At 37.0% G+C, this 27952-nt stretch overlaps 3 protein-coding genes across 5 annotated transcripts; 1 reads left to right on the top strand and 2 right to left on the bottom strand.

Moving 5' to 3' along the window:
• Nucleotides 1-988: 988 nt before the first annotated feature.
• Nucleotides 989-4933, bottom strand: LOC126692141 (heme-binding-like protein At3g10130, chloroplastic). 2 transcript variants are annotated; one of them, XM_050387633.1, is made up of 8 exons: nucleotides 4663-4933; nucleotides 4481-4567; nucleotides 3866-3936; nucleotides 3367-3468; nucleotides 3166-3270; nucleotides 2403-2538; nucleotides 1342-1451; nucleotides 989-1241 (listed from the first exon to the last, which is right to left on the bottom strand). In XM_050387633.1, exons 1-8 carry the CDS (start codon nucleotides 4874-4876, stop codon nucleotides 1167-1169), a joined length of 900 nt encoding a protein of 299 aa, XP_050243590.1. In that variant the 5' UTR covers nucleotides 4877-4933; the 3' UTR covers nucleotides 989-1166. The 2 variants fall into 2 exon arrangements, with proteins under 2 accessions (XP_050243590.1, XP_050243591.1); XM_050387634.1 differs by having other exon boundaries at nucleotides 4669-4931.
• A 2282-nt stretch (nucleotides 4934-7215) lies between these two features.
• Nucleotides 7216-13195, bottom strand: LOC126692142 (1-(5-phosphoribosyl)-5-[(5-phosphoribosylamino)methylideneamino] imidazole-4-carboxamide isomerase, chloroplastic). Of its 2 annotated transcripts, none has more exons than XM_050387637.1 (8): nucleotides 13032-13195; nucleotides 12706-12898; nucleotides 12087-12294; nucleotides 11381-11466; nucleotides 10534-10635; nucleotides 8759-8892; nucleotides 8429-8477; nucleotides 7216-7637 (listed from the first exon to the last, which is right to left on the bottom strand). In XM_050387637.1, exons 2-8 carry the CDS (start codon nucleotides 12892-12894, stop codon nucleotides 7461-7463), a joined length of 945 nt encoding a protein of 314 aa, XP_050243594.1. In that variant the 5' UTR covers nucleotides 12895-12898; nucleotides 13032-13195; the 3' UTR covers nucleotides 7216-7460. The 2 variants fall into 2 exon arrangements, with proteins under 2 accessions (XP_050243594.1, XP_050243593.1); XM_050387636.1 differs by having other exon boundaries at nucleotides 12706-12911; nucleotides 13032-13187.
• A 7798-nt stretch (nucleotides 13196-20993) lies between these two features.
• Nucleotides 20994-25272, top strand: LOC126692140 (pentatricopeptide repeat-containing protein At2g36240). The gene is made up of 3 exons (XM_050387632.1): nucleotides 20994-23193; nucleotides 24833-24957; nucleotides 25064-25272. Exon 1 carries the CDS (start codon nucleotides 21081-21083, stop codon nucleotides 22560-22562), a length of 1482 nt encoding a protein of 493 aa, XP_050243589.1. The 5' UTR covers nucleotides 20994-21080; the 3' UTR covers nucleotides 22563-23193; nucleotides 24833-24957; nucleotides 25064-25272.
• Nucleotides 25273-27952: the final 2680 nt, after the last annotated feature.

Genomic DNA, 27952 nt, shown 5'->3' with positions numbered 1-27952 from the left:
TTTTTTATCTTCATGCCTAACAATTTACTTGGACAGTATAGTAGTATACCGAAGGAAAGCTTTGTACCTCCAAAAGAAATTATACTAAGATTAAGACATCCTAACATATAGAGATGATAAAGGAAAATGATGTAAGCTGAAATGAAATTTGGTTGAGAAATGGTGAGAGGAGATAACCACGGTTCAGAAATACAACCCCAAAACAAAGAGGCTCAAATAAAAGAACTACAATGAAATAAACTTGGTTCCAAAGCAATCCCTATTGTGAAGTCCTAATCGAAGCCATGACGGGTTTCTGTCATGAGTGGAGTTGATTGTCTTTTTTGGAGGATCATCTTGTTTTGGATAACTTTGTGATTATGTTGTGTCCTACTCTATACCAGACTACCAGCACAGCAGCACGTTGAACATGTAATAATATTTAAGATTATTTTCCTGCATTGTAATGACATTTTAGTTTTTAATTTTAGTTTATACAAAGCTGTATATGAAATCATTGCTGCTTTGTGCAGATGGTAACATTTAAACATGAAAGGACAAAAAGGGCATTGGAAGATGCAAGTTTGTTTATTTTAACATTCGTGTAAAGCTGTATATGAAATCATTGCTGCTTTATTTTAGAATTTCTCTGCTTGTTATTTCACGGTTTCCTGACAATCCAATGTAATTCGACTGTGGTAACTAAAAATCCTTTGGTGAAGTCTATATGTGCTTAGACTTGATTATATTGCTTACTTTAAACTAGTCGTTGCTAGGGGTATGCACTTCTGTAGATTTTTCTTATTTCTCATCTCAAGATCCCAATTCAACTCACATTCACATAACACTAATATTAGGTTTTTCTAGCATTCAGCTATTCACAAACAACCATGCTCATGCAAGATTCATGTTTAGTTGAGGAACAATGCAACTAAAATAACACCAAACCCAAACACATGATCTTAACAAAATTCCAGTATCTGAGAACTGTTACTCGTGCCATGATGCATAATGGAATAGCAAGAAGGATATTTCACTATATACACATATCAAAAGCACCAAATCAATTATGTAAGATATTACATTATGGAACATGAATGGCCTGGATATCCAAAAAGTTGTTTTTGTCTATTTTACAGAAAGTGTGTTAATTTACTATACCTCAAGATTCTAAAATTGCTATGTTGCTATTTTTCTTTCTTTTCTACTTCCAGAGCAATCTCATTGCGGCGTTGGAATGGAAGTGTGAATGGTGGATTATACTGCAACCATAGATACAGAAAGTCATTGACACAAACAAAGTGTCCAGAAATCAATGTTTACAGAGACCTTTGGTATTTAACATTTCAGTAGGGATCTCACCTGTGCAATTTCCACTGAACCACCCTCTTTAATCTGAAACTGTGCATCATTTTTCAGAGCTTCTCGTAACTTTGATTCCCGTTGTTTAACTTCTTCATCAGTAACAAATCCTAATAGAAATTAAGAAGGGACAATTATTATAAATACATCATATCCACTTTGATAATGAATAATATGCTACTCTATTTCTGAAATAATTACAGTACTATATTAGCTCACAATTTAAACAGAACTTACTACAACTATGATCCAATTCTATATAAGGAGGCTTGAATTAGCTGGAGTTGCATCACGTGCAGGACTCCAGTTGGCTCACATAGAATTATTCTCCATGGTCAGTTTACAAGTAATCAAGATTGACTTGTATTTGGATTGCAACCCCTGAAAAGGAGGTAAAAGGGGATTTTGGGTATTTGCCACAGCAACAATCTAGCCAACTTTGGCTATACCTTGAAATACGATTCTGCTTTGGTTTTGAATTGTATACCAACCTCCTTGCATCAGAAGCCAAGTTTGGGGTAATATATATATACATAGCTTTTAGTTTTTTCCTCATACCATAGCCTTGTCAATTTAGAGAGATAGAAAGCTTTGGGCTTATTTGGGGTTTAGATTTTGTGAGAGTCTATGCTACATTTGTGATCTTCCCATTTTTTGGCGAAATAGTGAAACTTTCAACTCAATTTTGTTCTTAGACATAGGCTTAAGGCAGAACAATGTAAATCTTTGTGTTCCATGAGTGATTATTTTAATCTCTTTTTTTTTTCTGTGTTGCAAAACCCACTATAATTGACTACACTCACAACAAATTGACTGCAGAGTTTCCACTATCTCAACCCAATCACTAATGCATAGCTCAAAATGCATAGAAACTTACATACAATCAGGTGTACTTAACAACATGCTCTCGAGTCTGATCCAATGTTCTAATGTTAGAAAGCCTTGGTAATAAATAACATCCAATATTTAATAACTAGGAATGATGGTGCATTTAAAAGATTCTTAACCCACTTTATATATTCACATAGCTCGGGGGTTATCAGATAAAGGGAAGGACAGACCTGAAAAGGCAACAACTGCAATAATTTTCCTTGGCACCTCTCTGATTGTCACAGATGAATCTTTAGGCAGCGGAAGATTGGCACCATACTTTGAGGGCATGACAAAAGACATCTGCCACTTATCTTGATCTTCCATCTAAAACATTTGCAATAATATCACATCATTATAAAAAATAAAATATACCAAATGCAAAATATTGAAAAAGACTACAAATTAGGATTTTATAACAATTGACATCTTTCTACTGTACTTAGGACAAAATTGCAAAACAAGAAGAAGAAAAAAAATGAAACCCAACACTTAGACCAAGCAAAAAGACCTCCTTGGCTTTTGGCTAAAACAACCAAACCATACAATTAAGGACCAAAATGTGAAACTGGGGCCTTATAGTTGTTCATCAAATGAAAGAACTAGATAGATTATTAGAGTCCAAGGGCAATCTTTGATATTTGAAAGCAATAAAGTCCTGATAAAAAATCCGTTAAAAAAGAAAAAGTTTCAGCTAATAGACTGTAATTTTCAGCTGGTCCAAGGTAATGCCAAACTAAAATATAATCATTTTAGACAGGTCAAGTTATGACCATATGACAAGATTGATTTTTTTTTTTAAAGAGCATACTCTGAGAGAAATGTAAAAGAAAAGCAACATAGGCACCACGAGTGCCATTTAAAACATACAAGAACATATCAAAATTCCATATCATCAGAAACTACAAAAATTATTAAACATATGAATTATGATGCATGTAAAAAATATCATACCCTCTTTGTTATCACAGGAGTCGTCATTTCCATTTTCTCTCCATCTGATTGGGTCTTACGCGTAAAAACAGGTGTGGTCATCTCCATTGTCTCCTTTGTTGTATTCTACAAACAGCAAAGGCACCAGATTAAGCAAAGTAAAAAAGATAAGTACATTACAAGAAAGTATGACAGCAATTCATTACAAAATTTCAAGACTACCTTACCAAACAGGTACCCAGCTAATACATTAAAGGATTGAGATGCTCCATTGAAGTCAAATCCAGTCCTCCCAGGCATTGTTGTTTCCGCTACAAAGTACGGCTGTTTCCACAATCACAACCCCAATTTAGATATTATCATAACCAGTGCACAAAACTTAGACTTTTGTGGGGTCTGGGAGAGGTTATGGCAAGTAGCCTTACCCCCAATTTTATTGGAAAGACTGATTCCTAGACTCAAACCCATGACCTATCACTTTTGGTGAATGGCACTTGCCATCTCACCAAAGCCTAACCTCTCAATTTAGACATTATACGCGTAAATATTGTAATCATTCTTTTCATTGTTATCTTATTATTTTATAATCCGTTGTTGCTATTGTATTTATGAACATGACCATCAATTATTCGTATTTATCATAAAATTCCCAAATCCAAATCCAAATAATCATCAGTCTACGAGGCAGAGTAAAGAACATACTGTAGTAGCAAATTCATACCTCAACTTCCCTTATCTCATAAAGATCTCCCCTACTCAAAACCTTGAAGTTCACCGTCTCTAGGTCCGGAACTACATCAAAAACCCAAAAGACAACACAAAATCCCATAATTCCATAACAGATAGACAACACAAGATGCATTTCACACTATTAAATCATGTTTGTTTATTCTTTTTCCAAAAATAAAAATAAAAATAAAACCATGGACAAATACCAAGAAAAGCATACACAACCACTTTAAATCTATACATGCGCCCGTGAATCATTGATCTGTAATCATGGGACACTAGTTAACAAGAACCATTGAATTTAAACCCTTCATTATCGAGTAGAACTAGCATAAATTTCACTATACAGATCTCGCCAATCAGGCAATCACATTCATTGTCATGTCAATTTGTAACGTTTTATAGTAAAATTGACCCGAAGCTTTAACATTTCCCACTTTTAATGTGATACCAATCTGCTCTAGTAAAATTGGTACTAGCTTTAGCATTTTCCCACAATTAACGATGTTTTATATAGATTTTTCAAAAAATACAACTAACTGTCCACAAATATCAAAATAAGGACGCGGACATCATCAAATCAACTTGTGCAACAACTGTATTTTACCTGCCATTAAAGCCTCCTCGAGAGTTCGACTCTCGAACCTCTTCGGGGACACGTATTTGACAACCTCGGTAGCTGTATCCACTAAAACTGCACGAAAGGAAGACAACGTCAAAATTCGAATAGCAAAAGCATAGATTGTTTAAAAAGTAGTGAAAAAATGTGAAAAGGAATTGGTTATGGACATTTACGTCGCTGGGAGAGAGAGGAGGCCTGGGAAGCGAGAGCGAATACTAGAGAGATTCGGGCTTCCAAGGCGGACATGGTTCTTCGCCGCTGTGTCGGTGAAGTTGAGTTGGTGGTGATGATCGAGAGCGATCTTTTAGGGTTTCTTGGAGTGGAAGTTGAGGTTCTGAGCGGAGGTAGAGTGAGAAGTGAAGGCTTGCACAGAAGCATCATTTTGTTTTTTTTGTGTATGCGTGTTTTGAATTTCTGTTGCAGAGAGAGAGTGAGAATTTGAGGAGGTTCACTCATAAAAGAAGTGGTGGTTAAAATTTTCATTTTTTCCCGGCAATTCTGAAAAATAAATAATAATAATAAAAAAAATACTATGATTATTGGATTTTTTTTTTCTGAGAAAAAAAAAAAAGAGAAATACTATGTCTACAACATTTCTACAACATTTTTACAACAAATCCTAAGTGGCAAGTTGTTACTGGTTGTTTTTGTTGGGGCAAAAAAGTAATCTTAGTGTTAGTTTTAAATTTGAACCAATAACAACTAACCACCCATGATTTGTTGTAAAAATATTGTAAAAATGTTGTAGACGTAGCATCTCTCAAAAAAAAAATCTCCAGTGTGAGCTCATCGACCTCACGACACATGTACCATACAAATCTTGTTAGGGTTATCGCTCGAATCGCTCCTCTCTGACCGCGGGGACAAAGACTTTTACCATCAAGCCACACCCTATGTGGTAATTATTGGATACTTTTGCCATAATGACATTTTACTCGGTATATTTTTCCCATTGAATTCCATAACTCTTGAATTTTGCATTTTCTTCCCTTGAATTCTTTATTTATTTTTATATTATTATCTTAGGAGCCTATTCTACGGAGCAAGCCTAATATGTGACACGAAGTGGAATGCATGGAGTAGGTTCAACAGATACCACTTTTTATTTTTTGGTAAAATTTAATTTTCTTAAATCTCACCAAATTACGATTATCATTTTTACTACCTGCATATAGGATCAAATCAAATACATTTTAAGAAAAAATATTTAAATATCAATCTCATTAATCTCATGAATATCACACCAAATCCCATCAATCGAATCATTCAAAAAAACTTTTCAAAAAATGTTAATACCAAATCCCATCAATCGAATCGCTTGAGAAATCTTTTCAAGAAATGTTAAGATAGCATGGGCCATGGAGCACAATTGAAATAGTGTCTACAATAAGTTAATGCAAAAGTGATTCCAATTATAATTTGCCATCTTAACACATGAAAAACATTGTATTGCTTAATTTTTGGATTTGAGATTATACTGAAAGATCTAGTAAGCTAACGCAGTAACCATAGGTCCACAGCCATAAATGCAAGCGAAAATGGGTAATTACCCATAAAAAAACAAACTATATAGTTAGTAGGGTCGGTTTACAAACTATATGTATTTTTAGCAACTCGAGCCTTAAAGGCTCGATTTTGGACCCCTAAATCGAGCCTCTAAAGCTCGATTTTCATGGGTTGTTTGCGTCTGATGTGGTACTTTTTCCAAGTGGCGTCTACATGGAAATCGAGTTTCTAAGACTCGATTTACATTTAAAAACAAAACAAAACAAAAAAAACCACAAGAGCAATAGGAAAAAAAAAAAAAAAAAAAAAAAAAAAAAAAAAAAAAAACCTAAAAACCTAGAGGAGAATGTGTTATCAGAGAAGAAAGGGAAAAAAAAAAAAAAAAAAAAACCCAAAGAAGAATGTGTTCATCAGAGAAGAAAGGAAAAAAAAAAAAAAAAAAAAAAAACCCAAAGAAGAATGTGTTCATCAGAGAAGAAAGAAAAAAAAAAAAAAAAAAAAAAAAAAAAAAAAAAACCCAGAAACAGTCGTGCGACGACTTGGGTCGCGTGAGGTCGCGGTGCGACCTGGGTCGCGGTCGCACCGCTACCCAGGTCGCCGCGCGGTCGCGCGGCAACTTGGTTGCGCGCGGCGACCTGGTCGCGCGCGGCCTGGGTTGCCGGCCTGGATCTGTCGCGCGTGACCTGTGTCGCCAGCCTGGATCTGGCGCGGCCTAGGTCGGCTTGAGCTGATCTCCATTTCTTCTTCTTCTTCTCTTTCTTTTTTTTTTTTCTTTCTTTCTGCGTTCTTTTCCGCTGTTTCTGCATTTTGGGTTGCATTAATATTTTATTTTTCATTAGAAATCGAGTCTTAGAAACTCGATTTCCACGTAGACGCCACCTGGAAAAAGTGTCACATTAGAGATGAACAATCCATGAAAATCAAGCCTCAGATGCTCGATTTAGGGGCCCAAAATCGAGCCTTTAAGGCTCGAGTTGCTAAAAATGCATATAGTTTGTAAACCGGCTCTACTAACTATATAGTTTGTTTTTTATGGGTAATTACCCATTTTCGCCATAAATGCATTGGAAACCACAAACGGGTTGTTGCGAAAATAGGAGGGAACTAGAATTTAACACTCAGATTCTCAACCAAAAAAAAAAAGGCCCTGAAAGTGAAAAATGGTGCCAGCTTCAGGGCAATATAGGTAAAACCAAGAGTGGAAACTTAGCAAGTGACAAATCAATTCTTAATTTATTTCAATAGTTTTTCTAGTTTTTCCTCTCTTTTCTCATTAATCTTCTAAATTTCCGGTTGCCAACATCTCTTCAAGTCCCAACATCAATTCTACAAGTCCAGAAGGTTGAGAATGTCCTTCAAATTTTTAGTATTTGATAAGTTAATTCTCTTTGCTTAAATTGCATATGAGATGCGAAAGCTGACATGGAACTAAAAAACACAAACAACACAATAGGAGGCACTAATCTGTAAAAGCCTCCTGCTGAGAATGCCAAGCAACTACATCCATGTATGCCATATTGCCCCCAAAAATATCCAAAGCACTGCCCACGGTAACATCCACACGACCCATCCCAGCCACCTTTATTCTCTCTAAATCAGCCATCACCGTCACACCACCAGCATAAGTTACAGGAATCTGGCACCAGACCATGATGTATTAACAATTTATTCATGTAAGATAGCATGCATATAGGAGAGGAACGATATAGGAATGCATGCCTAGTGACTTCATACATTACAGACGGACTTCCAAGAGGCTGCAAACTATAGGTCCAAAGAAAAAATATCATGCTTGCTTTTTTTTTTTTTTGGGGGGTGGGGGGGGTGAACTTAGGTATAGTTCTTTATGTGCAGTACATTAGGAGCCTAGTGGTGGAAGGCTTGGGATTAGCTGTAGACCCAAACATCCTAGGTTCAAATCCCCAATAGGAGTTCCCCTAAATTACCTGATACACAGTTCTAGCGGGTGGAGTCATGTATCTGTGGTTTACTCCCTAAGGATGGGTCTTGCCTTGGTGAGGTTCCATGTCATCAAAAAATAATTCAAGCACATGGTTGCATTAACCAATAATGTACAAATTGTGTTATTTTTTCCAAGAAATTTTTTTTTTATAAGAATTTTTTCCAAGAATAATTAAATTCAATGCATTGTTTGAATTTAATTAGGGCACCTAATGTACTGTAGCTAAGGAACTGTGCCTAAGTTTTTACCCTTTTGTAGGTGAGTACAAGGCTCACAATTATGTTTTACAGGCACGCTATTTTAGAATGGTTCAAATGAAGGTAATTCAGGCATGAGAAAGATTTTGGTAAATCCAGTGCTTTGGGCATTATCAGTTCATCATATGACAACAAAGAAATGAGAAGGTAGCAAGACAATCATCAAGACAAATGACAGTTAATAAATGCAGCTAATACATTACCCACCGGTGAATGCTTCCCAAGCAATGCCACAAGCTCTTCATCAATTCCCAGCCTGCAACCAAAAAACAATCAAAATCATATTATATTGATGAACTCTTTTGGAAATCAAAGACACTTTACAATCTTTATTGTCAATTAAAGACAGTCTTTTTATTTCCTTCACTTTGGCATGCCAACCATAAGCAAAGTAAACCCCAATTACAGTAATGATCCCTTACAAATAATATGTCTGAAAGTGATTAGATACTTATGAATCCTGAGTATAGGAGTTTGAAAGTAAGGAATAAGACAAAAGTTATGGTCGAATTAAGGACCGCAACATTTAGGACTTACTTTTTCCCTTCAACATCAACACCATGGACAAGAAACTCATCCGCATATTTGGCAAGAAAATCCAATATTTTTCGGTCAAGATATACATCGGTGAACTTCTGCCATCTATCAGTTACAATTGCATATTTACCTTCCTTCAAATCAAAATCAACACATATAAGGTAATAATTGAAACTGAATAACTATCAAATAATTTGTTTTATTGGTAAGTTAAACACACACTCCATAGGTCTTGAATCCGCAACCTTACCCTCCATCCCACAATTGTAGGAAGAGGAAGTGTCATTTAATGGGTGCAATCACCATATCCCATCAACTAACAAACAAAATGGGAAAAAAATTATACAAAATTATCAGACTTATTATTTTTTATTCTTAATGTATGCTTTTCTATGTGCAAGAATCTGAGCCTAGAGCATGCAGCATTGATAAAAGCACACTTGAAAATGTAAAATGCGAAGATCTACAGCCAAAGCACTTCAGACAGCTAAAACAGGACATATTTTCAAAAGTACATTTATATGGGTTCTTGATTTGGTCTTTTTTATTGGTAAGTTACACACACAAAATGGGTTTTGAACCCATGATCTCACCCTCTCCCTAGAACTTATAAGGGAGGAGGTGCAAGTTGAGCTGGAGCTCATTAATGATGCGATGCACAACACAAGTCAACATCTCATTATTCATCATCACGATACATTCTAGAAGAAATTAAAGAAATTGCAAGGACCAAACAGCAAATGAGAGTTACAAATCTTATGATGAAATTGATTATGGTCTAATGTTTAATGCTAATGATGAACTGATGATTATATAATTTAGGATTGGATTGCATTGCTTATGTTAGGCATATACCATTCAAGTGCTCTTTGGTCTTTGCCTTTTGGGTATATTTTTGATTCAACCACATACTTCATTTTGATCTAGTATCACAAAAGAATTATATAAAATGCTATTTCTAAATTTTAAGTTTTTTATAAGAAAATATTTCATTAATAAAGGAGTGAAAATGAAGCAACCCTAGTACAAGGGATGTGTATATGAGGCAGAGCTACAAACAGAAAAAAATAAAAAATAAAAAGTACTACAAACAATTTTTTAAAATTTTATGTGATTAATTGATCACTTGATTGTTATATTTTCTATTACTAATTGTTTTCAAATTCACTACATAGAAAATTTAAGAAATTGAACTCGGCTATTTAGAATCTGAACCTATAACCTTTATGCAATTGCATAAGACTCCTATAAAAAATAAAAAATAAAAAAAAGCAATTGCATAAGATTCAAACCAATTGAGTTAATAGGCTAAATATCTTACTCTTTTATTTTTATTTTTTTTTTATAAGTAATTGAGGCAGTAATACTCTTTTAATTTTTTTATTACATATTGTGAATCCTTTTTTATAGGCATAGAAATATAGATTATATACTGTGAATCCTTCTATCAGAAGTTATTATACACCTTTTTCTTCAACATATATATATATATATATATATATATATGGGCTTTACTTCAATTAGGCGCATGCTTCTGCTTTGCCTAGGCTCCAAGGCCTTTGCACTTTAGTGCGTCTCATGCTTTCACCAACACTGCTGATATGTCTTAGTTACCAATAAAATAATGAATACAAAAAACCAGTACAAACCCTGGTTCAAATATAAGTTTGTAAGACATGCAACATATTCATGCCTAAAGATATTTCTGACTAAAACCTCACTCTGGAAAACCAGTTATGCACTGCATAAATGCTCAATTTGAAATTGTCTGATACCTTCTTTCTGCAACTAAGGTCCAACACAAGCCTCTGCTTTCCAACAACACGAACAAGATCTTTAAGCCTTTCAAGGTCCATTTGTCCATTCTTGAATACATACTGTAATGAAACCAAGAAGTAAATGATGACCAATTTAAAATTTTAACCCAGAGAAATTCTTTATTTAGATTATCTCAAATTATTGGTATTATTTTCCATGTAAACATCGTTCCACAAGCATTATGCTCTAACCAGCATTACATGAAATCCAGTTTCATCACATGAGCACTCTTCCAATACAGAGAAAAGTATATGTCTTTACCCAAGGTAAGGAGTATGGATGCAAATCTTATATTTAACCCTCGCACCACTTCAATGGCTATTTAAAAACATTCCTTCTATCATGTTCAATGCTAATAACTCAATACATATAACAGTTAGAAGGAAGTGGCTTTTAGAACGAAGTAATTAAAAGAGTCTTTATCATTTTGATAGCATTGACATAGTTCAAGGAGAATTCATAACTCATAGAAGGTAACAAACAAATATATCCTACCATGCTGATTGTTGGGTTTCCATTCTTTTGGGGGGTCGGGGTGTTGCTGCTGTTGCAGTCTACAAACCACACGTAAGTCAGCTTGAAATATTTAAACAGGTACCAGGAGTACTCCTGGCCCAAATGAGTCAGCCTATGAGGCTTTCCCATGTTTATGCTTAAGATTAGGAAAAAAAAAAAAAGAGACTTGAAATTTCATATGCATTTTGATGAGAGAGAGAGATCAGAATTATATTGATTCATTAAGTAGTTATTCATGTTTTCCACGTAAGTTTTAAACAGAAATTTAAAGAACAATTTATAACATACCGATGTGACAATGACATGGCTAGCTCCTTCCTCTATGTAACTCAACGAATTGTCAGAATTGATTCCGCCCCCAATTTGCAAACCGCCTACTTTTACCAGTCCTCGCAGTAAGTTTAGCAGAGGAAAAGTCTGTAAGTTTTAAACTTATAATCAATTATAGAGATCAAAGGAAAAACAACTTTATCTTGAAATGCTCGGTTCCAAGGGTTGAATGTCTTCATATACGGCACTTAAAGTGGTGCGAATGCTAAATCAAAATCACATCCCAAAAATGTATAAAGAAGTCCTAGACAAAAATTGATCAGCTAACAGAATGTCTGTTCTAATTATTTAAGATAAATAGATACACAAGTAGGTGAATAGCAGTAATTTAAAGTAGTTTGTGATCACATATAAATTGTGAAACGAAGATCATGCTAAGTGAAGCCTAATGTCATTCTCATTAAATCTAACCGGATCTGGTCGCGCTCTAGTCAAAATGAGAGAATCATCCTAATAGATTTTACTTCTTTTATTTTATTTTATTTTTAAAAAAAGAAAGAGGAAAAAAAAAGAGAGAGACTATAATCAAGAACTTGAGTTTCCATCAATATAAGTTGAAAAACTTAATTAGTCTTCAATGGCATCAGTCAACAAAAGCAACCACAAAAACAACATATCAGAAGACAGCAAACAAATTCACCAGTTTATGAAAGCGTAGACCTACCGGGATAAGCGTGCAATGCTTCAATGGCTGCACTGTTACTCAAAGGATCTGCTCCAATCATGATGACATGACCACCCGTAAGTCCATCTTCTTTATACAAATTGGCAAACTCAGCCGCTGACTTATCTGATTCGAAATTGGTAACAGGAGCTGACCCATCCTCCTTCAAATCCTGAATGGTTGACCCAACAATTTGTTTCACTTTCCCCTGATAAAAAAACACATATTTCAAACACAACAATCAGGTAAAATTACCCAAGGTCCCACCTCAAATTAGCACCACTGCATGAATATAACCAAATGTATCATAGCCATCCACCCCCATTTATACACATTGGCCACCGCATACAATAGAAGAATTTATCTTCCCTCATACCCTTCTGACAATCCAAAAACCCAGTAGTAAAGAAATTATATTTTAGACAAAACAATATGTAAAAGATACCCTTTATCGTAAAACAGAATAAGAGTTACCAAACCTTTAATATCTCTAAACTGTGTTTCCTTGACATTTCATCAAGCACCTTATAGGCACTGACAAAATTTGTGCCAAAAAATTATCAATGATAAAAATATTGAGAACCCAATACAAAATTTGGCCAATATTTAGTTCTGGTACCTTGTGTATATCAATGCAAGGACGGAAACGAACCGAACAGCTAATAGACAAGCGTGACCGTGAGAAACCAACACAAGGAATAGCTGTGACGATTCTATGCTTGTTTCGGCTGTGGAAAGAAGAACCTAAAGGTCGGAGCGAGCCCAGGTCGGAGGTTGATGTTGCTGTTGTACGGAGGGTCCGAAACATCGTGCTGTGCATTGTTGCTATGGATTCAGATAGTAGTAGTAGGGGAAAAATTCAAAAAACAAACAAACAAAACGTAATGCTAATGAGGAAAGAAATAGAAGTGGAAAATAAAATAAAATAAAAAGACAAAAAAATACCCAGGTTTGGGGTTTTCGGTTGCACTGTTGAAGTTTGTAGGAGTAGACGGAATCGGAGATCAGCTGATTCAGAACGGCTACTCTTTTTTTTTTTGATGGGCAGAACGGCTACTCTTTACTCCCTCCTTTAGTGGGCTGTGTTTTTTTTTATATCTAGGCTGTGTTTGGATAGAACTTATTTTGCTGAAACTGAAAACTGAAAACTGAAAATACTATAGCAAAATAATTTTTAAATATATTAATAGTACCGTGGGACCCATTTTTAATGAAAAAGTTGTTTAAAAATGTAATTTGTGGGTCCGTGAACAGTGCATATATGCACTGTTCACTACAGAAAGTCAACATTTGCGGTTACTGTTTATTGAACATTAACCGCATTACCCCAAAACAAAACGCGTGAAAAAAAAAAAAAAAAAAAAAAAACAAAAACGCAGGAACAAGAAAAGCAACGCAGCTTAAGTCGAACCCAAACACACATTATCAAAAATCTTATATAGTATAATAGTAATTTTTTATCGAATTAACCCAGTGGGGTTGGTCAAGCGGTTCGGCGCTTGGTCTCAGAGTGCTTGTACTTGGCTTGACTAGGTGTGCTCCCTAGTTCGAGTCCTGCTACCTGCACTTTGAAAAGAATCCTTGGGCCAGTGCTTTACCCCTTCATGGGCCGACCCGGCACGAACAGTGATTAGTCTCTGGTTGAAAGTTTTAAGGATACACTGTGGGAAACCAAAAAAAAATTTATCGAATTAATATTAAGATTACACCAATAATTTACACCTATCAATTTGATTTATAAGCTCATATTATACACATAATTTAAATATATCAAAACTTGAAATTTAAACATAAAATTATCGATCTTGTTCTTTTGAAATTTTAGATAAATTTTGTAATAACTGGATGTGTATTTACCATAGATGAGAATTGTTATAGAACTATGATAATCTTGAAATTTTATAGGCATAAAAGTTATAAGAAAAAAAAATGTAATTTAATGGTGAATTTTTTAAAATTTGCATCTAATGAAAAATTATTTAAAAATGTAATATTATTTAAAGTTACACGCACCCTTTTAAATATACTACATTTCATCCTCACCTTTCAATACATTTGATTAAAATATTTATTATAATTTTTAAAGGAAATGGATTAAGAGATAGAATAAGGAGAAATATTTTGAATTTTTTTTGAAAATGTTACAACATGTTTCTCTTCAAACTTGTTGACTAAAGCCCAATAGTATTTCATAGAAAATTAAAAAGTACTAGGGAGCCATATGTGGAATTTTTTTGGGTGATATTTAGCTATAATACTTTTTTTATTTATGGGAAGCTTATAAATTTTATTGAAAGAATTAAACATAGTTACATCTAAGGGTGATAGGGGGTTTTAGGTTCGTGTCGACCTCGTCTATTTCCTTAAAACATGAACCATTGCAACGTCATTGAAGTGATTTTCCAACAATGTCAAGGATAAATTATGTTGAAGCAAAAACTAGTTTCATCGGATTCCACCATAAGTAAGAGAGAATTTTGAAAATCTAAGATCTAAACCCAAAAATCTATGATCTAAACCCATAGGTTAAAACATCAAAAACCTACATATCAAAAATTAAAAACATCAAACCTACAAGCCACAATAGATATTAGAGTTGAGACTCACGTTTGATTAACTAGAGTTTAAGGATGAAAGTTAAAGGAGGATCACTGATTTGGATCAATGGGCACCACCGGAGATTGGAAGAGAGAGAATCATGAGAGAGGTTGAGGAATGGAGAAATATTCAGGTTGTGAAATACAGGTTTTTACATGTGTGTGTGTGTACATGTCGATTAGTGCGGTACTTCAAGAGTGTTAACGTATATTATGTTACGGGCTTTAGGCCCAATTAGGTTACTTGTATAGCACACTTGTACTTGTACTACACTTTACTTGTACTGCACACATAGGTCTCCTATATTAAGGCACTGATGTATATTCTTTGATTTATGAAATACAATACAATCATTCAGTATTTCTAACATGGTATCAGAGCCATTGCTCTAACCTTCTTGTGTCTTGCAGTCCTGTCTTTGTTGGTGTTTTCCGCTGCCTCGACTTCTTCGGTCAGTAAATCTTTTTTTTGTGCCCTCAGAGGTGCCAAGGTTGAATCTTCACCGTCAGAAGCTCGATCACCACCACCAAGATCACTGCCTCCGTCAGGTCTTCCACATCAGACCTCTGATTAAGACGTAAGAAATATCAACGTGTAGATTTTCAACCGATCTACACATAGCCGCCGGAATCATCATCATCTGACCTCTCACGCGCCGCCACGCGCCGATCAAAGATTCGGCCGGTTTTCCACGCGCCATCTGTGTTGCTCCGATCATCTCACCGCCGCAGTCATCGGATTCATCTTGCTCCAATCTACATCACCGGCGAAGAATCGGCATCATCAGGCGTTCCACGCGCCCTCACGCGTCGACAGAAGTTTCGGCGAAGATTGGACCACGCGCTCACGCGCCCCACGCGCCGCTGGGTCATCTGCTGACGTCATCGCTGACGTCATCTCTGCTACGTCAACCCTAGCTGACATCATCCGACAACGTCATCTTGCTGACGTCATCACTGGAGTTGACCTTTGACCGTTGACTTTGACCGTTGACTTTTCTGCAGAGTTGACTTTTTTTGCAGTATAGGTGCTCCTTACTCAGTTTTTCGCGTAGATTTCATTTTTGCAGTTTATTTTTGCATATTTTGCTTTAAAATGAAGAATAAGGACAAGTCTTCTTCCTTTTGCAACAATCGTCGCCGACAATCCAACAAACATTTTTGCAATTTTTGCAAACGTTTTAGCCATAATATTGAGACTTGCTATCAATGCAACAAATTAGCTGTTTCCATTTCTGCTGCTACTGTTGCTAACATTGAGAGTGTCCAACCTATGGCTCCTGTCTCTGCAAAGTCTCAATCTTCTGGATTCACTTTCACCATTTCCAGAGATGACCTTATAAATATCATCGCCAATGTCATTCGTACGGTTGGTAATGCATCTTATTCCTCTTCTTTCTCAGCTTTATCTGGTATGTCTCCTACCTTTTGGCTTATGAATTATGCTTGTTGCAATCACATGACACCTCACTCGTCCTTATTTTCTGACCTTAAACCTGCATCGCACCCTCTTAATATTCGTACAGCAAATGGTTCCACAATGTCTGGTCATAATATAGGTTCCGTTGCGACCTCCAATCTCTCGGTTCCTGGAGTCTTTAATGTTCCTGACCTTTCTTATAATTTATTTTCTGTTGGACAATTAGCTGAGTTGGGTTATCGCATTATCTTTGATTATTCTGGGTGTATTGTGCAGGATCCGAGGACGGGACGGGAGCTTGGGACTGGTCCTAGAGTTAGGCGTATGTTTCCCGTGGACAACCTTCGTCTTCCACTTGTTGCTCCTGTTTCTGTTGCTGCAGCTGCTACAGCTTCTTCAATTCCTTCCCTTGCACTTTGGCATGCTCGACTTGGTCATGCATCTTCCTCTCGGGTACAACAATTAGCTTCTAGAGGTTTGTTAAGTTCAGTGTCTACAAAAAATTTTGATTGTGTTTCGTGCCAATTAGGAAAACAATCAGTTTTGCCTTTCAATACTAGTGAAGCAATATCCACTGATATCTTTGACCTTATTCATTCTGATGTTTGGAGCCCTTCTTCTGTCTCTAGTATTGGTGGGTCTCGATATTTTATTGTCTTTGTTGATGATTACTCTCGCCATAACTGGATTTTCAATATGAAATATCGTTCTGAATTATTGCAAGTATATTCTAATTTTGCAAAAATGGTTGAAACTCAGTTTTCCAAACGCATCAAATTTTTTCGATCTGATAATGCTCTTGAATATACTCAAAATGCTTTCCAAGCTGTTTTGCATTCCTATGGCATTGTTCATCAACTAACTTGTCCAGGTACCTCTCAGCAAAATGGTAGAGCCGAACGGAAACTTCGTCATATTCTTGACACTGTTCGTGCTCTCCTTCTCTCTGCCAAAGTTCCTGCTCCTTTTTGGGGCGAAGCTGCTCTTCATGCTGTTCATACTATTAATCGCATTCCGAGTCCGATTATCCAAAATCAAACTCCATATGAGCGCCTTTTTGGGTCATCTCCAGACTATCACCACCTTCGCTCATTTGGTTCTACTTGTTTCGTTCTTCTTCAGCCACATGAGCATAACAAACTTGAGCCTCGGTCAAGGTTTTGTTGTTTTCTTAGCTATGGCGAAACTCAAAAGGGGTATCAGTGTTATGACCCTGTCTCTCATCATCTTCGTGTTTCCCGCAATGTTGTCTTTTGGGAACATCGCCTCTTTGTCGAGCTCTCTCACTTTCGTGCCTCCCTATCTTCCTCCTCTGTTTTAGATCTTTTTCCAGATGAGGCACATATTCCTTCTGTAGCTACTCCTGATCCTCCTGTAGTTGCCCCTGATTCTCTTGTAGACTTCTCTGTCCAACCACCAGATATCACTGATCCCTTTCCTAGTTCACCCTTTAATGAACATGTGGAAGATAAACAGGTTGAAGACGAGCTACCCATCCCCAACCCTGAGCTTGGGTCCCCTGCTCCTGCTCCGCCTGAAGATCTTGCACAAGACATTCCACCTCGTCACTCAACTCAAGTAAGATCTATTCCTGCACATTTACTTGACTATCATTGTTACACTGCTCTTGCTACATTACATGAGCCTCACACCTATCGTGAGGCTTCCACTGACCCTTTATGGCAGATTGCAATGAAAGAGGAACTTGATGCATTATCTAAAAACCATACTTGGGATTTGGTGACACTACTTCCCGGGAAATCTGTGGTTGGTTGTAAGTGGATCTACAAGATTAAGACTCGCTCTGATGGGTCCATTGAGCGCTACAAAGCTCGTCTTGTTGCAAAAGGTTTTGCACAGGAGTATGGAATTGATTATGAAGAGACCTTTGCTCCGGTTGCTCGTATCTCATCTGTCCGTGCCCTCTTAGCTGTTGCTGCTGCCCGTAAATGGGATCTTTTTCAGATGGATGTCAAAAATGCATTCCTTAATGGGGATTTACATGAAGAAGTTTATATGCAACCTCCTCCTGGTCTCTCTGTTGACTCAAACAAGGTTTGTTACCTTCGACGTGCACTTTATGGCCTTAAACAAGCTCCACGAGCTTGGTTTGCCAAATTCAGCTCTACCATCTCTCATTTGGGTTACATGGCTAGTCATTATGATTCTGCCTTATTTCTTCGTCGCACTGACAAAGGCACTATTTTACTTCTCCTGTATGTGGATGATATGATCATAACTGGTGATGACCTCAGTGGCATTCAAGAACTCAAGGATTTTATCAGTCAGCAATTTGAGATGAAAGATCTTGGACATCTCAGCTACTTCTTGGGTCTTGAAATCACTCATTCTACAGATGGACTTTATCTTACTCAAGCTAAGTATGCTTCTGAACTCTTGTCTTGAGCTGGACTCACTGATAGCAAGACTGTTGACACTCCAGTTGAGCTTAATGCGCATCTGACTCCCTCAGGGGGGGAAACCATTGTCTAATCCCTCTCTTTACAGACGATTGGTTGGCAGCCTAGTTTATCTCACAGTTACTCGTCCAAACATCTCCTATGCTGTTCATCAGGTGAGCCAGTATCTGTCTGCTCCACAATCAACTCACTATGCTGCTGTTCTGCGCATTCTTCGATACCTGAAGGGCACCCTCTTCCATGGCCTTTTCTACTCAGCTCAGTCTCCTCTTGTACTCCGTGCATTCTCTGATGCTGATTGGGCAGGAGATCCCACTGATCGCAGGTCTACTACAGGTTATTGCTTTCTCCTTGGTTCTTCTTTGATTTCTTAGCGAAGTAAGAAACAAACCTTTGTGGCCCGCTCTAGTACTGAAGCAGAATATCGTGCCCTTGCTGATACCACATCTGAGCTCATTTGGCTACGATGACTTCTTAAGGATTTAGGTGTGTCCACATCCTTTGCTACTCCCCTTTATTGTAACAACCAGAGTGCCATTCATATTGCTCACAATGATGTCTTCCATGAATGGACTAAACACATCGAGATTGATTGTCATTTTATCCGTTATCATCTTGTCCATGGTGCTCTCAAGCTTTTCTCCGTCTCCTCCAAAGATCAACTTGCAGATATCTTCACCAAGTCACTTCCTAAGAGACGCACTCGTGATTTGGTTGACAACCTCAAGCTGGTCTCACATCCACCTTGAGTTTGAGGGGGGCTGTTAACGTATATTATGTTATGGGCTTTAGGCCTAATTAGGTTACTTGTATAGCACACTTGTACTTGTACTATACTTTACTTGTACCGCACACATAGGTCTCCTATATTAAGGCACTGATGTATATTCTTTGATTTATGAAATACAATACAATCATTCAGTATTTCTAACAAAGAGATTTAGCATGTTATGCAGGAATGTGGGTTGGCTGGCACAAGTGCACCAGTGTACCCACAATGATATTTCAATTACTGATGAAGCGATAGTCCTCCCTTGCAATGCACTACAAACTAGTTGAGATTCACCTTAAAAACTACATATTGTAGCCCTATATCATGTGCAAATATAATTGCCACCTCCATAGCTTTAGCTTCAATCTCAAGTGCCCTAAGAGGAGCACGAATTTTCTTACTTAAGGCAACCACCACTTATCCCGCATATCTATGATAATGACCCTCACACTAGCTTTTTGAGAGTGCATTAGCAAAGGCCCCTCTACCCCAAACCTCGTGCAAGTTCAAACCTTCTATGCACAAGTGCAAAAACATAAGAGTTGGTCAGTAGTTTTTGTGAATTGGCAACCCTCGTATAGATTATTTGTGATCACATCCAATCAATGTAGATCACCCTTTGTAGGGAGGTTTCAAGTGCTCTACACAAAATTCTTAATTTTTGTTCGTATTGGTCTATGCCAAATTCTTGTAGGGCTAACCAATAAGAATTACAACTTGTGATCCTTATATTTTACTCGTGGCAGCCCAAATTAGTTGTTCGTATGCATACTCTCCCTTCTCATTTGAATATTTAGTCTATATGAATTTAATTAGTGAAATTTACTATTATGTTAGAGAGTCGAACACGCACTTGTTGTGCTCTTAGAACACTAAATAATTACTCCTAAATGAATTAGGCAAGTAAAGAGTAAAAAATAAGAATATATTTATATGTATGAATAGAACAAAGTTTCTCTTCAAACTTCTTGTATATATCTATATATATTATGAATTTTGAAAGTTTAACCGTTAAATTTTATATTTCTCATGTTCTTATTATGTATTTCAAATTTTGTTCAAATTGGAAGTTATTTACTATTCAATTAATAAACTTATTTTTTATACATAATTTTAGATTATCAAAACTTGAAATTTTAACATTTGTTTGATGACATAGTAATTGATTTGATCTTCTTGAAATTCTAAAAGTATGAAGGGTGTAATAAAAACATGTAATTAAACGGTCTAATTTTCAGAGTACACATTCAATATAAAGATATATGTGAAGTTTTGGGGACAAAATTGCCTTATGCCCTTTTCATCCAAATTATATAGCCTTTTGCCCCTCTTCCCAAACTAATTAGGGAAATGTCACTCTTTTAAAACTCGACTTTTTCAAAATCGAGTTAAGCCCTATAGTGTCGTTTTGTAACTTGATATCCATGAAATCGAGTTATATGCAATTTTATTGCCTATAACTCGATTTCATGGATATCAAGTTACAAAACGTCATGATAGGTCCTTAAAAACGTCACTATAGGGTTTTAGATTTTTTTTTTTTTTAACTCGATTTTGAGAAAGTCGAGTTTCAAAAGAGGAAAATTTTTTTAATTAATTTGAAAAGAAAGACAAAAAACTAATTAATTTGAGTGAAAAGGGTATAAGTTCATTTTGTCCGAAGTTTTGGGAGAAATTTTATTCAAATGAATAGATAATTATTCAAAACCCACCCAACCGCCCACATACCATCCCGCCATTACAGAGCGTAGTGTTGTTGGCTGATTCTGCCAATTGTCAAGAGAAATGGGTTTGAAGAAGCTCCTAAATGCCAATTCCAAAAAAGCTCTGCAAATCTCCACACCACCACCACTCTCTCCAATCCCACAACCACCACCGCCACCAACCCATCTCACCCCACTCCCAACCCTCACTCTCTCCGGCCACCACAACCACACCCACACCCACCTCCTCCACTACCTCAACGCCCACCTCGCCCAACCCTTCACTCCCACCCACCTCCTCTACTTCCTCAAATCCAAGCTCCACCACCACCCTTCCTTCACCCACTTCGACTTCCACATCTTCAACTGGGCCTCCACCATCGACTCCTTTCGCCACGACCACTCCACTTTCGAGTGGATGGCTCGCACTCTCGCAATCTCTCACCGCTTCGCCGACCTTTCCTCCCTCCTCCAATTCTTCGCCTCCAATCCCTGCCCTTGCTCCGACGGTATTTTCTCCTGCCCACGAACCGAACCCATATTCAGATTTTCGATCAATGCTTATTGTAGAGTTGGGAAGTTGGATGATGCTGTTGTTGCCTTTGAATCTATGAAAAAACTGATTGATGGGAGGCCTAGTGTGGCGCTATATAACATTTTGATTCATGGGTTTGTGAAATGTGGGAAGCATGATGATGCACTGAAGGTGTTTGATACAATGACTAAGGACCGGGTTAAGCCGGATGTGTATACGTTTAATATTTTGATTAGTAGTTATTGTAGGAATTCGCAGTTCGGGTTAGCTTTGGAGTTGTTTAAGGAGATGAGGGAGAAGGGGTGTAGTCCAAATGTGGTTAGTTTTAACACTTTGATTAGGGGGTTCTTTAGGGAGAGGAAGTTCGATGAAGGTGTTTCAATGGCTTATGAGATGATTGAATTGGGGTGTGAGTTTTCGAGTGTGACTTGTGAGATTTTGGTTGATGGGCTTTGCAGAGAAGGTCGGGTTTCGGAGGCGTGTGAGATATTGGTTGATTTTTCGAGGAAAGGAGTGTTGCCTAATGGGTATGATTATTACGGTCTAATGGAGGCACTTTGTGGGAAGGGAAATGCAGGTAGAGCATTGGAGGTTGTGGATGAGTTATGGGGGAAAGGAAATGTTCCAAGCTTGATTGCTTGTACTACTTTGATTGAAGGATTGAGGAGGTTAGGGAGAATTGATGAAGCACTTAGACTGACAGAGAGGATGCTTAAAGAGAGTATAATTCCGGATAGTGTGACCTTTAATTGTCTCCTTCAAAGTCTTTGCGATGTGGGAAGAACTGTGGAAGCAAATAGATTGAGGTTGCTGGCTTCAAGCAAGGGTTTGGATTCAGATGGAATGACCTATAGTATTTTGATGTCTGGTTATACAAGAGAGAGAAAGCAGAAGGAAGGGGAAGTGGTGGTGGATGAGATGTTGGATAGGGGGTTCATACCCAATATTGCTACATATAATAGGTTGATGGATGGACTTGCTAATGCAAGAAGTTCTGTGCAGCGCCAAGCCAATGTTATTGGTAACTGAGTATATCAGCATCTTTCAAATACGTTTTGATTTCAGTGCTTGCACTTGTTTGGAAACAATTGTAAATTCTTGATTGATAATGAGGAAAATGTCCTCTTTTGTCTTAGTCATCAGAGATTTAGGTATTTGGTGATGATTGCAAGCTCCTTGTGCCGGTAAATTGTTGATGTTGTGGGTTACTTGGTTGCATTAGCACCAATACATCTTGTATTCACCTTTGTTAGTCTTAAAGTAACATACATGGTGTCTAAATTATTGTTTTTTGAGATGAACTTAGAGGAGATATCTTTACCGTGTCTCTGAAGTCTAAACTGACATTTGTAATCTACAGTAATATTACATTTTTGTTATCATTCTGTCTTTTCTAAGATATCTTGAGCACATTTAAAGCTGCTCACAAAGACAACTCTGGTACCTTAACTGTTAAAGAATTCCAAGATGTGATAGATGACATGACATCCTCATAAGGTATCCCAAGTGGATCTCTATGTAAAAAGCAAGCATCTGAGGGATGTAACAGATCTGCTGAAAGAACACCAGGGGAATGATCAGAAGGAAGTGGATGTTGAAGGGTTTAAGTTACTCCTTTCTCATGTAGATTTGCACGTGAAGTCTGTCTGCTGCTGTACAGGTACATATCTTTCCTATACTGGCTTGGCTGTTTGGGTTAATTTGAAGTAGATTTATGACTTTTTGCTATCCAAATAATGGGACACAAATGTATTTCATCTTTGTGTATACAGGTGGCTGCTTTACAAATTTGAAATGAGATTTTACACCTAAACATTTCAATTCTACATATTAATTAAACTCAAATGCATTCATAAATTTCACCAATAGAACATATAATTACTTTTCCCTTTATTTATTCAAACCAATTAAACCAAAAAAAAAAAAAGCACCTAGACAGTTATGCACCTAGAAATATTTAAAAGGAGGAAAGACGTATACTTCTGGCAAATCACTACTTCTAAATACTTATATTTAAATGAATCATTAAGGTATTTCATTACTATATTGGAAAGTGAGGTCCAGTCCAATTGTTTAATTGGTCTTATTTCCTAGTTTGTTGCTGCTATGACTTTAGAAACATCAGAGAACAAAGAACAGAAGAAAAACTTTGCAAAGATTATGGCAAATTAAAGTCCACAGAAACTGAATTGCAATTGAAGTCCTTGCGGGTTCACATTTTGTTTGAATGGTCTCAGGCTTGGGGTTTTACCAATTGTACTTCCATTCTTTATTTCCAAATCTCTCTTAGTTCTTCTAATTGATTTGCTTGTATTTCTCTAGGTGCTTTATGTTCATCATCCTGAACATGGAGTATTTTTCATGTGCAATAAAATCTCAATTACTTATCAAATATATATATAGCCTATAATTTTTACCATACAGAAACATCATCCTAAATGGCCACTGTATGACATGACAGCTAATGTGAGATTATATCTAGAAATTGGATCACAATTGAATGAGTTTCTGAATTAAAGTACTGTAACAATTCAATGGAGCCTTTCATTTCTCAGACATCCAAAAACCCACTACGTGGAATGATTAATTTTAACAGTATTTAGCAGAAATAGTTTAGCCAATTTCAGAGAAAGAGGTCTGTTTTGTTTAGCAAAAATTACATATTCAAACTATATAATTGTCATTGGACACATTAATCTTCCTCCCCTCCTCTCACTCTCATTGTTTCTGCTTCACTAAGCAAAAAAATCATTATTTGATAAGTATGTTTGGAAAATGGTCAAGCAAAAGATCTATCAGGATTGTATGACTGGATCATAATACCTGAGCAGCAAGCAATTAATTCAGTATTCTAGTTTTTAAATTGATCTTTAAAACTATCTGGCATGTTTGATACTTGCATACTGTTGTGAATAGCCAATTACAGAGGAGTAAGTTGTCCCACCCCCTACACCAAAAAAAAACTATTCCTTCCTTATCTGTTCTCACGTGTCATTTGTAGTCATCACCTGTGACTGGAGTCTGGAGAATACCTTCCATTTGAGTAGCTTTCCAAGGTTGTCAAGATAGTTAAAGATGTTTTGACAAAGTTATCAAGTAAAGCATTTGCTGACATTAATCACAGTCTAAGAGAATTTTCTTTTGTGATTGTCTTCATCTGTCATGGATCTTAGCTGTCTTCATTTATCAAGTAAAGCATAAACTGTTCCCAAACAGACATTTTTATTTTGCTTGTGTTTTTCGCCGACTTATTTTGGCCCTCCCTAACCAATGAGGTGCTGGCAACTTGTGACCACAAGGTACAAGCATTTTGGGCAATTAAACCTTTGGAGGATAGCAGGCAGCTGCAGAGGTACCTGGAGACTAGGTTTCAATGGGCCACGCCACCACGGCACTCATTGCTCTGGCATTCTGTATATGCAAGGTAATTATCTTCTGCTTCTGGTATTTTTACATGTGTTTGTCTTTTGAGATGGTAATAGTGTGTGCATCATTGTATCTGATTTGTTATAATTCTTTCCTATGTTTAGCAAGCAACTGAGCTGGCATACAAGGATGTTAGCTGTATCTGATTGGATGAGAAGTTTCATTGTTGGGAGAGATTCAAGCCGAATTTGAGGCAACATTTGGGAGGCCCTTAAATTTGTAAATAACCTCAAGTTGTATTGGTACTTGCAATTGCAGTCGCATATGTTTTGTCTATTATTGCCACACACACACACACACACACACACACACACACACAAAATCCTAACGTCTCTTTGATAAATAATCACTTTGACAAATATTTTCATATATGATGACCAATGTCACTGGGTTCTATACAGACAATAATTTAATGATAGAAGAAATACTTGGTTACAACTTACAACTCAATTACACTGAAACATACATCAGCCTTCCTAAACTTGAATCGACTTCTTGTTTTGCAGTTCTTAGTTGTGTTAATTATATAGTGACAACTGTGGTTGCTCTTATGCCAGTTATATATTTCATTTTTGCTTTTTGAATACCAATGGTGCCAAAGTCATTGGAATTCCAAACTAAACTTCATTAGTTCTCGTTTGACATGTTCATGCTTAGATGGTCTCTGGTTATTTTCCTTGCACAAGGAAAAGATAGCATCTTAACGGTAAGTTTTGCCACGTCACATGATAACATATAACTCATCTTTTAACTTTTTGATTTTTTTGCCACGTCGCATGATAACATATAACTCATCTTTTAACTTTAATGTTTTGGATCGGCAGTTCGGCACTAAACAGAGTTACATGTAATAGTAGTTTTGTCAAGTTGGCTATTCACGTTATATTGGACACTAATTACGCATTAGCTCTTATACTCCCATACCATAAATGGATCCTAACAATTTGATGAAGTTGCATCTTCTTCAACTACTGGCTTTTTGGAAAGAAAATTTGCGAAGTTCATTTAACAAAAGTTAACATATTTGGACTATGTATAAAAAGGTTACATGTGTCTGCATCGTATCGTATCTAGTGCACTGATGCATTGGACCTAAATTGCATCCATATAAAAAAAAGTTAAGAAGTTAAAACACATGGCATCAACTCAAAACATACGAATAGAAGGCCAAGCAAATGAGTAGGGCAACACAGAGATCTAATCCATAGGCGGGGCAAAGTTGCAATGGGACGCAACTAATACTATTCATGAATGGAATACATATGTGGATGATTGCAGGTCGCCCTTGCGAAGAGTGCGTAACTCTCAAATTGTGCATTCCTTCAGGGAAGCAAACAAAAGTGTAGATGCCTTGGCTTGCTTAAGGCGATCTCTTCAGCTAGACTTACGAGTTATTTTTTGTTCCCGCTATGGGCATGTTGTAAGAGAAATCTCATGGATTCTAATATCTGTCTAGTCCCTAACTTTTCTTAGTTTATTGCATCTGTATTTACTCCCCCCCCCCCCCCCCCCCACAAAATGAATGGATTTTTTTTTTTTACTTTCCATAAATTTCATTGAGAGAACCTGCTCTTTTTTTTTTTGGTGAAAGAGATGATATTATAAACTAAGAAGAAGCAGCAGACATAGAACACAATCTGTTAAAGCACAGACCATTGTTGTCTTGTTCAAAGAACACAAAGGCGTCCACAGGCGGACTTTCAAAAATTCTAAAATCTAAGTCTTGATCAGCACCTAACCTGGCAAGTGCATCTACACATTGATTCGACTGGCGGAAGCAGTGTTTAAATTGCACTTGCTGGAACTTGGTGATGAGCATCTTGCAGTCATCCAAGATGGGAGAGATCACATCATTGACATAACCCGTCTTGCAAAAAATCTCCACAATGGATTTAGCATCCAGTTCTACAATAAGAGAGGGAATATTCAAGTTACTACACAGCAATAGCCCATCCCTTAATCCCCATAATTCAGCCACAAAGCTGTTCGTGATCCCTATATGCCTTGAGAACCCAGAAATCCACTCCCCATGACTGTCACGCATAACTCCTCTACAGCCAGCCAAGCCCGTACTACCTATAGCACACCTATCCGTATTTAACTTGGTCCATCCCTTAGGGGGCTTTTCCCAACGACATGCAACTACCACCCTTGGCATAGGCCACCTTGGAGAGCTAGCACAATACATGAACTCGGTGTACAGATTCTCAATTTCAATTGAGAGCTTCGGATTCTGAGCTTTACTAGAGAATATCGTTTGATTTCTACCTTTCCATATCATCCAAATAGCAAAAGAAAATAGCTTACTCCAATGATTTCTTCCATACATAGCCCTGCTACCCTTACTCCCATTCATTATTAACCACTCTTGAAGATCGCTACTCCAAAAGACTTGATTCATGTATCTAACTCCCAGTTGCAGCCAGACAGCCCTAACCCGAGCACAGTCTCAAAGAGCATGCAAGACTGATTCCTTATCTACTTGGCAAATAGGGCATAAATCATCAGCACCTATCCCGCTCCTAACAAGGCAACCTTTAACACCAATACTATCATGTACACATCTCCAAATAAAGGTTTTAATTCTAGGTAAGGTATTAATTTTCCAAATCCACCCCGTAGACAAAGCAGGCATATAATTAGTATGCTCAGCCAATTTATAAGCACTTTTAACATCAAATCCACCTTTGGTACTACCAACCCAAACTAATCTGTCAATCCCTCTGCTTGTGATAGACACTGGAGTAGCTAGGATCAAGTTCTTAATGTCCAGAGGTAGAGCAAAGGGAATACGACCCCAATCCCAACCCGAGTCAGTCAAAACATCCTTTACCTCAAGTAATTCAGCTTCACGGGTCAACGGGCCTAGGATCCTATGACGAATGGGACCCCCTTTGATCCAATTCCCAAACCAAAAACTCTAATTATTGTCTCTACCCACCAGCCACATACTACCTTTATTGAACACCTCCCTACCTCTCTTTATAGCTGTC

Source organism: Quercus robur, chromosome 7 (genome assembly GCF_932294415.1).
Source record: "Quercus robur chromosome 7, dhQueRobu3.1, whole genome shotgun sequence".
NCBI lineage: Eukaryota > Viridiplantae > Streptophyta > Magnoliopsida > Fagales > Fagaceae > Quercus > Quercus robur.
Note: the sequence above shows the minus strand (reverse complement) of the source record. Positions and strands in the feature narration are given on the sequence as shown.